We start from the raw sequence: 13,982 nt of genomic DNA, 5'->3' as shown, positions 1-13,982 counted from the left end.
AGCCACTGTACTAACCTGTTTTGTGTTTTTTTGATATACTTACTAATTGTATATCAGTTTTTTTCTACATACTAACCCCATTTGTGTTTATTCTGACATACTAAGCACTTTCATGGGTTTTTTTCAACTTACAAACATCCTTCTTGATTTTTTCCAACATACTAGCCTATTTTTTGTTTTATCGACATACTAATCCTTTTAGTGTTTTTTTTCTACATACCAACTCCTTTTGTGTTTATTTGACATACTAGTTTCGTGTTTTTTTAACATACTAACTAACCCCTTTCATGTTTTTTGGGACATACCAACATCTTTTGTGTTTTTTTTCTACATACTAACCCCATTCTGTGTTTTTTTCAACACACTAAAAAACACTTTTCTGTTTTTTTAAACATACTAACCTCTTTTGTGTTTTTTGGGACATACTAGCGGCTCGTAACTAGCCCCTTTCATGTTTTTTTTGAAATACTAAACTCTTTTGTGTCTTTTCATTATACTAACCTCTTTGTATTTTCTCCTACATACTAACCTCTATCTGTGTATTATTTGTCATCCGTTGTAGCCTGGTCATCCTGGAAGGGGGATTACTTCATGTGCGGTCCCTTCTCAAGGTTTCTTCATTTTCCTCATGTTGTGTTTTTGAGTTTTTCCTTGCCCTCATATAGGTTTTAGATCAGGGGATGGTGTCATAATAGTCTGTAGTTTGCAATAATCTGTGGTCTGTGCAGCCCGTTGAGACTCTTTGTTATTAAGAGCTATACAAACAAACATGACTTGACTTTTGCCTTTTTTCAACCCCTTTAATGTTTTTCTTGACATACTGAACCCTTATGTGTGTTTTAGACATACGAACCCATTGTTTTTTCTACATACTAACCCCTTACGTGATTTATTTTGTACTTGACATGACCCCTTTCATGTTTTTCCAACATACTAAGCCCTTTTGTGTTTTTACCTCAATCGCCTTTGTTTCGACGTACTAACCAGTAAACACACTTAAATATATTAAATATTTTCTACTAAAACCCCTACACTGATTTTTAGTAACACACCAAACACTGGTGTTGTGTGAATAGGGGCCAGACAGGAAACAGGAAGTAGTGCTGAAAACATGCTTTATTCAAACTAAAACACTCAAGGAGGACAAATTGGAAAAAAAGAACAAGCAAATGGCGTCACCAAGGCCGACTACAAATTACAACACCCAAAATCACACGCAAACGCCAAGGTGCGCTCCTCCGAGAGGCGGGGCGGCTCAGGCACGGCGGCGGCCACCGGGTCTGGCTCGGGCCCCCGGCCATGGGGCCCCGGCCGAGGGGCCGCCCCCGTGCCGAAAGCTACGGTCCACTTAAAAAGGTGTGAGAGTCACGTTGTTGTCTGTCGGGCATTCAAGGGCGAGACCGAGCGGCGCCACCCAGGCGAGGGTAACCCGGATGGCGCTTGGGGTCTCGCCTTCCCTTGTGGGAAAGGGTCCAAGGACACCTTCCTTGACAGCTAAGCTTTTTGGGGGGGATCTTTAAGTAAACGTCGACAGGGAGAAGCTCTACCTGCCGAGGCAATCTTAGACTTCAACGTAGTGTTGAGGCGCAGCATTTAGGTTTCTGCGCTTTGCAGGATATTCATCCAGGCTGGACTTTCTCCTCTTAAGCGCCGTCTTTTTCCTGTTATCAATCCACACATTTCCCATAACCGGCACATGCCGCTCTATACATTATGTACATGTCACTGCAAAAGTGTCATTACAAGTTTGAGGCCAGTTTAGCAGTCAATCTAGGTCAAGTTTGGTACAAAACACAATAAAAACACTTTGTATTTACAAGTAGAGAAATCTGAGTTGATTCTTATTGCTTATAAATCAAAAACGGTTAAAAAAAAGGTGGAGGGAAAGGCTTAGGATCAAGGAGCAGGTAGGTTCTTTTTCATGATGACCGGACCCAAAGGTTGTCTATGGCAGAGGAAGGGAGAGTGGGATGGGCAGGATATAAGAAGCAAGACCAGATGGTATTTAACTCCAGGTTCTTCGTACTGTAATCCCCAGGAACCGGAGACGAATGTTGACAGTGGCAGAGGCAGGGAGAGGGTGGGGCAGGGTGTAAAGGGGCGGGGCCTGGAAGGTATTTACCTCCAGGTTCCTCGTACTGAACTTTCACGGCAACTGGACCTGGACGTTGACAGTGGCAGAGGCGGAGCCCAGATCGTTGGAAAGTCGGAGCATGTACAATCCTCCGTCGCTCTCCTGGATGGCATTGAAAACCAGCGTGGAAACATCGCCTGTATTCTCCACATGGTGGTGCGTGTCCCCGTCGGTAAGAGTCCGACCCGAGCGCAGCCATTGTGCGGACGGGGCCGGGTCCCCCGAGAACCTCCCGCTCAACCTCAGTGGCTCGCCGACCGCCACCTCTACGTTCTCGGCTAGAGCTGTGATCTTGGGCGGCGTACCTGCCAAAAAGGACACTTTAAGGACACGCAAAATGCCATACTTATGTAGGTACGGACCCCCGGACTAACACTTCTATGTACTGGGAAAGTTACCGTATTTTCCGCACTATAAGGCGCACCTAAAAGCCTTTATTTTTTTCAAAAACTGACCATGCGCCTTATAATACAGTGCGCCTTATATATGGATCAATATTAACTCGTAAAGTCTTGCAACTAAGGCAAGTAGCCGCCGACTAGATTTTCCCCCGAAGGCGAAGTAGTCCGCGGTGTGTGCTGGGATTTATATACCGGCGTTTCATTTCCTAACCAATGTGTCAATCATCATTTGAATCAGTCACTATTGGCTAAAGTTATTCGGAGGTAAAGGGGGCGGATCCTTTTTATCATGTACAGGCTCGCATAGGCTAAAGGGGCGAAACAAAGCCTGCAATTGGTCGAAAAAGATGAATGTGAATCACACGTTGGGTTGCACTATGGCATAGAGAAAACATTTTTTACTATCCTGTATTTGTAAATATTTGACTCTCCTCGATTTACTACACTCACGGTTGTAAGAAGACCATCATCATTATTGAACGTGATGGCTGCAAGAGAACATAGGTGAGCTATGCTGCTTTATATTTTCCCGGTATCTTGTTTTAGAACGATCTTGATGTTTCTGTGATGAGTCTATTTTTAAACTAAATTCAATTCAAAGTGTTTATTGTCATATGCACAGTAAAGAACCCCGTTTCCCTGCACAATAAAATTCTTACTTTGCTGTCCACACAGTGGCCAGCAAAAAATAAAATGGAAACTAAGAAATGTTTGGCATTTCTTGAATCCCAAGACTTTAACCTTCCGAATGATATTTGGAACGATGCATTTGAGTGACATCGTACGGACACCGCATCCGCACGTGTCTACGACACGTATTTGCTTCTTTGCAAGCTTTCGGAATGTTAAGGGGGTAATAAGTTGGACTGAACTATCTGACTGTTTTGTCGACGTTCCTATTGTAGCGCCTTATAATCTGGTGCGCCTTATGTATGGAAAATATAGGACCAAAAACTATTTTTTGGGGGTGCGCCCTATAACCCGGTGCGCCTTATAGTGCGGAAAATACGGTACTTGAAAGGTACTAGAGAAAAGGAGCAATCGTAAAGTTTTATAATATGTAGATCGTTGTGTCTTTGAAATACTGTAAGATCACATCTCTACGGTTGTGTGTCCTTCTGATAAATTTGTTGTTGGTAGGGTTAAGGTTTCCACACCTTTTAGGGTTGCTCTACTTTATGAGATTCTTATTAATAACAAAGGGCTCAGGAGGGGCTTGGGTTGGGACGGTTGGCAGTTCAGAACTGGTTGGAATTTCTGTCAGAGGTTTAGGCTCTCTGTTCTCCTTGCAAGATCAAAATCCATAGATGTCTTCTTTTGTTATTTTGAGTGTCTACTAAACTATCAACTTTTCACCATCACACAGACCTCATTTTCCTTTACCAAAATGTAATTTATATAACGTGAACCTAATTAGAGGTGGAGGAAGTCGGATAAGCAGAGATAGCATATGGCTGTGGCCTGTAAGGGTCACGATGTCTTCAGAGAAGTGTTCTTTGAGCCATTTTCAGCTAGCAGTGTCGGGAAAAACATGTGAATGATTAATGGAAGCACTCAAAATTGTCATTTATCATATCTCAGTTATGTGAGCTGCACAATTTTCTAGAAAGATGCTCAGTCACCGTTCATCTGGCAAATCCTGATTGAGAATGATGTCACAACACGCACTGCCTTCCAACAAGTCCAGCCTGTTAGAGCTGTGACTGGACTCAGAATGCTGATTGTGACATTTTCAAGTACTATACAAGGGAAAGACTTTTTGAACCAAGCTGATCGCCGGCAATAATGGTGGCTTCCACAAATCTGTTTACCAGCCTCACCCCATGAGCTATATTTCTTTCTCAGTGTTTTTTCCAGTGACAATTATGGCTGGAGTTCACATTCAGGGTGAGGAACCCTCAAAGACTGCTCAGGTCTTTGACGACCAACTCACCTGTTTGCATCCCACCACCAAGACTCGTCTGGGAAAAGGAGGAGGTTGAGAAGGAAGAGGATTCCACATAAGATTGAGAGGACATTTGCATGATTTGACTGTCGCTCTCAGTGCCAGTTTGCATGGATGCTGCCTGGACATGCGCTAAAGAGGTGGAGAAAGCTTCAGCTTTTTTTTCTGCATGACTCTTTAAATGTTTTGTAAGCGCAAAATACTTACTGAGGACTTTGAGAGAGGATGTGGCGGAGCACTGGCCGAGGTGGTTTTTGGCCTTGACGGTGTACTTGCCGCTATCCGCTGGTGTGGTTTCACGGATCTCTAATGTGTACACATTGTTGGTCCAGCTCATCCTGATATTGGATGTGTCTGACAACTGCGAGAAAAAAAAACAAGTACTGTAAGTTACGTACTACTTTTTCCCCGAACTTTCAACCCTGCGGCCTATTCAGTGATGCGGCCAGTCTATGTAATTTTTCTAACGGCCGCCAGCGGCGCTCGAGTACAAGAGGTAAGATTTAGACCGCTGGAATATATGCGCCGAGGAAGACTGCAACTTCACTAAAACTGGCCGCATGCGAAAGGCAACTTTTTCGCATAAGTCTGTCAGTGGATTCTGACAGCGTGGGGCAGCATCAAAAAATCCACCATCACCAACGGGTTCCGAAAAGCCGGTGTTATGCCGAGAAATGCATCCCTGCCGAGAATTGCATCCCCTGTCGCTGGAGCGCGCACACGTCACTCCCGCTACTATAACCACTCTGACCTCGTTTTATCTCACTTTTTTATGACTGCCCATTTTGCACATCTGGTTAGCTGCTCCTCTTGCACTATTTGCACTACTGTAAAATACTATACATAGCCATAATTATTCAGTATATTATTAGTACTCAATACTCCAACTAAATACTACATTTTATTTATATCTGTACATTCAAGGAAACTGTGCGGGTCAGATGTATCGACATTTCGTTCTGTATACACTTGTACTAGAATGACAATAAAGTAGATCTGAATATGAATCTGAATCTGAATTTTATCACTTTTCGGGAATGTAATGCCGAACATATATCCAAGACCACTTCGTCTTGCATTTATTAGGAATGTAAATACAACTTAAACCATTCTGTCTTGTATTTGTTGTGAATGTAATCGAACGGAAATGCACACCGTATATAAACTTCTTTTGAGCAGGTAAAGTGTTTATTTTGCCTTTTTCAACTCAAATCGCTCGTATTGAAACTGTTATGCGCTCTACCATAAAGCTTATTATGCTGTAACGAACTGTCAAATCATCAACAGATATAAAAGTGAGATAAAACGAGGTACGTAAAAGTGGTTGTAGTAGCGGGAGTGACGTGTGCGCGCTCCCGCGACAGAGGATGCAATTCTCGGCAGGGATGCATTTCTCGGCATAACACCGGCTGCAGGAGCGTGGGACGACGTCTATACGACAAAGTTTCTTTTCGACACTGAGGAAGACGACTTTGATGGCTTCAGTTCTAAGGAGGAAGATGAGGACGGTTTACCGTGATTTTTACAAGTACGGTATGTTTTTTTTTAACAGACCCGTTTACTGTGTTGCGAGCGTGTTGCTAGCGTGTTGCTACCATTAACTGCCCGGATGAAAGTTATATTATTATTATTAAAGCTTTGAAATTTTCTTGGTGTACCGTCTTTCTTTGTAAATATGTGTAACCATGTATGATATGTAATTGCAACTGTATATTTATGTGATTTATTTATTTGTATTTATTTTGGACACTTATTCTGATATGTTTTGGACGGATGAATTAAAAAGAAGGGGCGTAACAAACGCGGGCTGACGGGAAGTGGGGACCGGTAAAGGTGAGTGTTTGTGGACACGGCGGACAATAGTGGATATATATTTTTCCCACCCTTACCTTTGGTAATTTACACTTTTTTCTTTGGATTATTTTCAACGGGACTCTGCCGGTCTGCATCAAACCTTAAGTACCCGTATCATTTTCTGTTAATTTTGCCGGCTGTGATTCTTGGACTGTGTACTTTAATGAAGGACATTCAGTTTCAATCACTGGACTTAAAGTCGGGTCTGGGTTAATTTTGTGTTAGTGTTACATTTGTTTAATGTGGGCGCATGCGGCTTATATACAGGTGCGGCTTGTGTAAGTACAAAATCGGTTTTCTTCTTAAAATGTGGCGGGTGCAGCTTATAATCAGGTGCGCTCTATAGTCCGGAATTTACGGTAATGTTAGCCGGGAAGGGACTCGTAGCAGAGAAGACCAAATACTCACGGTGAAGTTGTCTTTAAACCATTCAACGTCTGGGAAGGGTTCTCCCGCAATCTCACATGAGAATTTCACATTTTGTCCTGCGTCCACATTTTGGGATCGGGGTTGCAACAGAAAGTGCGGCGGTATCCCAGAAGGTGACTTTTTCCCCACTGTCGGAGACATGACCCTCTTGGGCGATTTGATGGGACTGGCAGAAGGAGGTGGTGATTTGGCAGTAGGGGACTTTGGAGAGACCGGTGATTTCACTCTGGCTGCCTGAACTGATGGAGGTGGGCTTTTTGCCTTGGGAGATACTGGAGATTTGACCCTGAGAGGAGACTTAAGGGGCTCAGGGGACTTGGTTCCCTGCGTAAATTTGAAGGATTCAGGGGACTTGGCTTCTGGAGAAGTGACTCGAGAAGAGATCACTTCTTTCTGCCTTGTCTCAGACTTTTGAATAGTCAGACTGAAACAAGCATCTTGTTTGCCGCCAGCATTTTCCACCAATAAAGTGTAGTCTCCTTCATCGGATGTCTGAACCGAGGAAATCTCCAAGGTGGAGCTGCACTGCGTAGACACGATGTGGTGATGACTGGAGGAACCCAGAGGCATTCCGTCACGAAGCCACAATATGGAAGGTGCTGGCTCACCGTCCACATTGCAAAAAAATTTGGCAAGAGATCCTTCCTCAACACAAAGAGACTGAGGTTTGGTCAAGATGGCTGCACGGACCAGGGGCTTGGACCTTGTCACAGGTTTAGCCTCTGTTTCCTTGACTGCTGCTGAGATGTGGTACACATCTGTTTGGGTGATGTCTGGATAATTAGAAGATGGCGGTTCCTCATTCTGCTGGGCAAAAGAAAATGTGGCATATTCCGCAGCTACGTCTAACGTGGCACTATCTGAAGTCTCTCCGATAAGGTTTCTACAGGTAACAGAGTACGTCCCTGCATCATCAGACATGCAATTGTTGATCCAGAGAGTCAGTAGCCCGTTCACATTGCTTAGATGGTGTTTGTCGCTGGATTGAATCTCTTTTCCGTTGTGGAACCACTGGACTCTCACTTCAGGTTTAGCTTGGACGTTGAGGGTGAAGCTGGTGTTGGAAGCAAAGGCAACGCGATGAGACCGCAAACGGATACTAATCCGTGGGGCGTGGTCCAGACTGAAAGGAGCTTCCGACGTTCTCTCCACAGATCTCCGCTCTGACCTGAGAGTCTGCTTCCTCTCCTCGTACCTGGAAAGAAAATCGACCCTGGGCAAAGTCACCTCTGTTTTAAGAGAGGACGCACCTCTCATCTCAGGATCTGGCAATGAGAGCTTTTTGATGGGTTTAGGAATGTATTCAGACGCAAACATAGTCAGATGTTCTGACTCAATGCCCTCTGAAGTTTTTGTGACAGAGACCACTGTTTTCTTTTTCACAGTGCGGGATTTTTCCTCGGACTCCATGTGTTTGAGTTCACTCTTGTAAGAGGCAATTCTCTGTGTAGTGGTGTGAGGTCGAAGCAACTCCTGATCTTCTTTTTCCTCGTACACTCGCTGTTTCTGTCTGGGAGGTTTGTACGTAGCCTTGTCGTGGCGCTGTCGCAATTGAACAAAGCTCGGTCCGGCTTCGTACTTGGATGGAATTCGGTACGAATCATACTTGTGAAAGGTTTCGGACTCATCGTCGTCACTGTACACTCTCTTGGGTGATGGAGGACGCAGCGCTGACAGCTCAAAGCGCACAGGGCTGAGGTTGCGCGGAGAAGCCGAGTAACCGAGCTCCAGTTCTTCCTCGAGACGAAGCCTTTCCTCTTCAGTTGTTTTCATGGAAAGATAATCTTTGACTGGCAGCAGTAACTCCTCATCTGACAGGTCTCCCAGGGACCTTCGCCTAATTCTGTGGTAGACATCTAACTCTGGGGAAGCTGCGCGGTGTTTAGAGGGCCTCACAGTCTCCAAATCATCCAGAGTCATGGATGGAATGCGCCATTTGTATTTGTACTGGTCTTTGATTCGGATAGGCACCTCGTAGAAGTGCTCCCACCTGGAGAGACGAATACGTTTCATTCTCTTTTGCATGGTTTTCTCAATGGGCTCCGGGAACTCGTATTGATCTCGGAGCTTCTTGTACCACTTCATGTCTGAAAGCGGCTTGAAGTGTTTGATTTCCACATCCTCTTCTAGCACCGCCGGGTTGATGACCCTTGGTGCAGGCACATCGTAAGGCATGCGTAGTCGTTTTTCATCTGCCCTCTTCTTTCGCTCTTCTTTTTCTTTCTTTCTTTCTACCTCAGACTTTTCATCTTTTTTAGTGGTCACAGCAGGTTTGAACATTGTCGCCGCTTCCCTGACAGCCTGCACTGCTGCGGGAGGTAAAGGTAAGACAACCGTGTCTGACAGTATCTGATGCAGCCTAACTTTTTTGTCCAGTTGGTCCTTCTGAGCAAACTGCTCACTCAGCTTTTGGCCGCTTTCGTAATCTTTCTTGACATGGGCAATGCGTTCCACTTTGAGTGTTGCCTGGCAACTGGCAGAGCCAGCAGAATTGGTCGCAGTCACCCTGTAGACGCCAGAGTCTTCAGGTAGTGTGTCCCTCACATGAAGAATGAAATAATCCAAACCTTCATGGACAAGTTCGATAGAGGGCCCGAATGCTATTGGCGTGCCATCTTTCTCCCACCTAAGAGCTGGGTGGCCGGAAACTCTGATCTCAAACCTAACATCCTGGCCCTCTCTGCACTCAACGTTGGCAAGAAGACGTTTGAACATGGGCCTCAGGGTGAGGTCTGCCGGTTTGGGTCGAGGAACCACAGTGAGCCTAGCCTTGCAGCTATCATCGCCATACCTATTGCGGGCTACGACGCTGTACTCTGCGTCGTCGTCATCGTCTACGCTGTGGATAATGAGCTGATACAGGCCCGTGTCACTAATGAACGTGTACTTCTTGTCATTTTCTCCAGGTATCAGTTTTTGTCCAGATTTGTGCCATGTGACACGGGGCTCAGGGTGAACAGTAATGGTAACACCAAAGCGCACATCCTCTCCTTTGTACGCTGTGTGGTTAACCAGAGGAAAGGTGAACTCCGGTGGCTTCTGAAGCATTCTGGCAGTGTCGATCCGCCGCTTGGTCCTTTTGACCACGCGAGCGGTGAAATAGTCCCGATATGACCTGACACCGTTGATGAAGAGCTCTGCATAGGCACTGTCCTCACCGTACTCGTTGACTACTTTACATCTGTACGTGCCGTCGTCCGCTCTGTTCACTTTGTTGATGGTGATAGAAGCCAGACCATCCTCGTATTGGATGTTGTATCTGTCGCTAGCCTCCAGTTGCCTGACACCACAGTACCAAGTGACTTCAGTGCTGCTGTCATAGTTGTCAATGTTGCAGATGAACTTGACACTATCACCTTCACTGGCCACCAAGTGTCCTATCTGGCCTCCAACTGGTCCGTGTTCAAACGGAGCGATTTTCACCTTGGCGACCAACACACCTCGCTGGGACCTGATGGAGCCGCCGCTGGCCACACGAGCTGCAGACACCACTGTGCTCCATTCTTTCTTCACCATTGTTTGGTAGTATCTCTTGTGCCTGCTGCTCTGAATGGTTCTGGTGCTTAGACTCTCCTCAGAGGTAGACAGCCATGGATGTGACAATGCCTCCACAGCAGTCATACGATGTCTACGTTCCTTTGTCATCAAGCGGTCTGTGAAGTCGAGTGCTTCAACGCTGACCTGCTTGAAGGACTCATCGTCGTAGCTGTAGGCTGCGTTGGAAATATTGTCGATCATCTGCTGGTTTGTTTCAGCTGTGAATGGATTGAGTCCAGAAAGGAGCACATAGGCCAGAACGCCAACCGACCACATGTCAGTCACAGTGCTCACCATGTCACACTGGTGTATTTCAGGGGCTGCATACTCAGCAGTGGTGTACTGGATCTTGATTTGCTCTCCAGGGGTCAGGTGTCTGCACTGACCCAACTCGATAATTTTGACATTGGAGCTGGTTCTTGTTGTGTAGATGATGTTCTCAGGTCTGATGTCAAAATGTCCGTAGCTTTGACCATGCAGAAACTCGAGAGCTGAGCAGATCTGTCGAATGTAATTGGCTATCTCTTGCTCGTTGAGCTCAAACTCTGCCGTGTTGAGACGCTCAAAGATGTCGACACCTGAGATGAAGTCATAGATCATGACCAGCTCCTCCGGGCTATCAAATGACTCGTGCAGGAGAAGAAAGTTTGTGTGCTTGGCCAGGTTCAGAGTCACAATCTCCTTCTTAATGATTGCTTGATCTGCACCCCTGACTTTGACGAATTTAGCCATGTAGGTCTTCTCAGAGCTGATGTGGACACAGCGGTGGACAATACCAAATTGACCTCTCCCCAGTTCTTCTGCAATGGCAAATTTGCTGTACAGATTCTTTGAATCAGAGTGCTGGGCTTTGCTTTTGGGAATGTGGCCAGTATCGTCAACCTCCCTGTCATACAGAAGAACTCTAGATTTGTCCTCCTTGGTCATGACGGGTCCGCTATTCTCGGAAGGCGCACTCTGTCCAAACTTGTTCTCGGCTATGACTCTGAACTGATAGCTGGTTCCTCCAAAGAGATTGATGACAGTGTAGCGGGTGTCACGTGACTGGGCGACACGCTCCCATCTTTCGGCTGTGGTGGGGCACTTTTCAATGATGTAACTGATCACTTTGCTGCCACCATCATTAGCTGGGGCGACCCAGTTCAGTGCCACAGAGTCTCGAGAAACATCGCTGGCTTTGAGACCACGCGGAGGATCAGGGACATCTGCCACATCCAGCTCAACGCTTTGCTGATCGATTCCAAATCGGTTTTTGGCACAGACAATGTAGAATCCGGCATCCTTCTTCTCTACGCCGTTGGGGAAGACCAAAGAAGTGAAGGATCGTGTAACAATGACTTGGTAGTGGCCATTGCTGTCGATGAGGTCTTGGCCCTTCTGCCATGTGATGACGGGATCTGGTTTGCCACCAAAAGGTATTTTGATATTGACTATTTCTCCACGAAGGGCAGGAATAGCCTCTTTATCCTTCAGGTTCTTGGGAAGGTGGATCTTTGCTGGAACTGTAAACAGACACAAAACAATACATGAGAGAATAATTCTAGTTGAGAAGCAGTGTCAGGCAATTCAAAAAAATGTACAGTCTTCACAACATATTCTTACTTTCCACATCCAGAGAGACAGTGGCACAAATTGAGCCTCCTTGGTTGGTGGCCCGGATCTGGTAGACGGTTGAGTCTTCCTCCTCAGCCTCAGCAACAACCAGTTGGTGGTAACCTCCTTTAAACTCTTGAATCTTGATTTTCTTGCCATCCGAATGGATTTCCTTTCCTCGTCTGAACCATTTGATGACGGGTTTTGGCTGACCCGTGATCTTGCAGACCAGAGTGGCATTGCTCTTGTGTTTGACGCTCATGTTCCTCAACTCCTCCTTGAAGGCAGGCGCTCGAACGTCAACGGCTGTGGCGGGAACGATATAATCGCTTTCCTCACTGTAGTCACTTTGTCCTCCCAGATTCTCGCACTTGACTCGGAAGACGTGTTCCACACCTTCCGACAAGCCTTTGACGGAAAAGACCGTCTGTTTGATCTCATCCGTGGTTACAGGCGTCCATTCACCCCACTCCTTTTTATCCTTCTTTTGTTTCTTCTCAAGACAATAGCTCTTGATTTTTGAACCGCCGTCGGTAAGTGGAGGCCTCCAGGAAACCACACAGGAGTCTATGGTGATCCCAGAAACTGCAATCTCCTGAGGCGGTGATGGTCTCTCTACGGAAGAGAAAGGCTTTGTCAGTACAACGGGTGACATGGTCTGATTACTTTGAGTTGTGCAGTCAACAAACCCAGTTGGCTCTTAATGAGGATCGGTGTGATGAGTTCAAGCGGCTCACTGTTGCCATAGCGATTCTGGGCATACACGCGGAAAAAGTATCCGATGCAGTCGGTAAGGTTGGGCACCCGGCAGGATGTGCCGTTAATGGACGACGACACCAGTTCCCACTGGCTTTCTTCTTTGCTCTCGCGCTTCTCCACGATGTAGTTGGTGATCATGCAGCCACCGTCATCCTTGGGAGCTTTCCAGCTGATGATGACTGAGTTCTTTAGGAGGGCCTCCAGAATGATGGGTCCCTGAGGGATGTCGGGCTTGTCTACAAACAAAGAGCTAATTAGCATTATGTACACAAATGCAAGCCCATTACTCGCTGAGGACTTTAAGACAAAAACACACCATATATTTCAACATTAAAGGTGGTGTCGGTCCTGCCAAAGTGGTTGTGCAGTCGTATCCTGTATTTTCCTCCATGGACTCTGCGCTGAATGTTCTTGATAATGAGGTGGGTGTAGTGTTCTGTGGTCTCGATACTGATGTCCTCAGAGTTCTCCAGAGTCTTTGCTTCGTGGAGCCACATGATCTTGGGCACAGGACGCCCAATGTACACAGCGTGGATGCGTAGAGTGGTGCCCAGGCCAGCGTAGTAGGTGCTCTTTAACGGGTAGTCAGAGTGGAAACACGGCGCAGCTTCTAGAACAAGGACTCCTGTGGTTTCGGCTTCGCCGGCATCATTGGTGGCCCTACAGGTGTAATCTCCTTCATCTTCTTGCTGGTCAGTCATGATGGAAAGGGAGTGGTTCCGGCCATCAGAGCTCATCTCGTATTTGCGGGACCCAACGATCTCCCTGCCAGCGTGGTACCAGCGGATCTCAGGTAAAGGCCGGCCAATGATCTGGCACTTCATGACAGCGGGCTGTCCCAGCTTCTCTGTGACTTCGTCCATGTCCTTCCTTAAACTTGGTTTGGTTTCGACTATTCAAAAGGCAGGCAGAGAAACAGGAAAATATAAAAAAATTCAGCACGTAGTTCATTGCACAAATTTTGATATAATTCTGTCAATTTACGCACCGCTCAATTTAGTTTTGATGCAAGTAGTTGTGCGTCTAGGTCTGCTCATTCCAGTCTCGTTCTCGGCAAACACTCTGAACTCGTATTCGGTAGCTTCCACCAGACCACGCATGGACAACTCTTGTTCTTTCAACCTTTCCTTATTGCATTTCTTCCAACTGCTTTCAGTGGACTTTCTGTATTCCACCCAATAACCCAGGATGGGTTTTCCACCGTCACAGTCGGGATTTTGCCAGCGGATAGTGATTACGTTCTTAGTGACGGTTACTATATCAATTTCACCTGGCTGACTTGGTTTATCTGCAAGACAACAAACAAGTGAAAATGAAGTCAGATGCCCTG

At 46.1% G+C, this 13,982-nt stretch overlaps 1 protein-coding gene across 1 annotated transcript in view; it reads right to left on the bottom strand.

The window, feature by feature from the left end:
• Positions 1-1,098: 1,098 nt before the first annotated feature.
• ttn.1 (titin, tandem duplicate 1) overlaps positions 1,099-13,982 on the bottom strand; it is a 131,541-nt gene continuing 118,657 nt past the window's right edge. The window contains 8 exon segments of the mRNA XM_088353508.1: positions 1,099-2,439; positions 4,469-4,841; positions 6,743-6,964; positions 7,025-11,802; positions 11,903-12,508; positions 12,583-12,888; positions 12,969-13,544; positions 13,641-13,940. Coding sequence (XP_088209634.1) covers positions 2,147-2,439; positions 4,469-4,841; positions 6,743-6,964; positions 7,025-11,802; positions 11,903-12,508; positions 12,583-12,888; positions 12,969-13,544; positions 13,641-13,940 — 7,454 coding nt within the window. The 3' untranslated portion in view covers positions 1,099-2,146.

This window comes from Urocampus carinirostris, chromosome 14, assembly GCF_059441175.1.
Source record: "Urocampus carinirostris isolate Australia breed hairy pipefish chromosome 14, RoL_Ucar_1.0, whole genome shotgun sequence".
NCBI lineage: Eukaryota > Metazoa > Chordata > Actinopteri > Syngnathiformes > Syngnathidae > Urocampus > Urocampus carinirostris.
The sequence above is the reverse complement of the archived record's forward strand: the minus strand, read 5'-3'. Positions and strand labels throughout refer to the sequence as shown.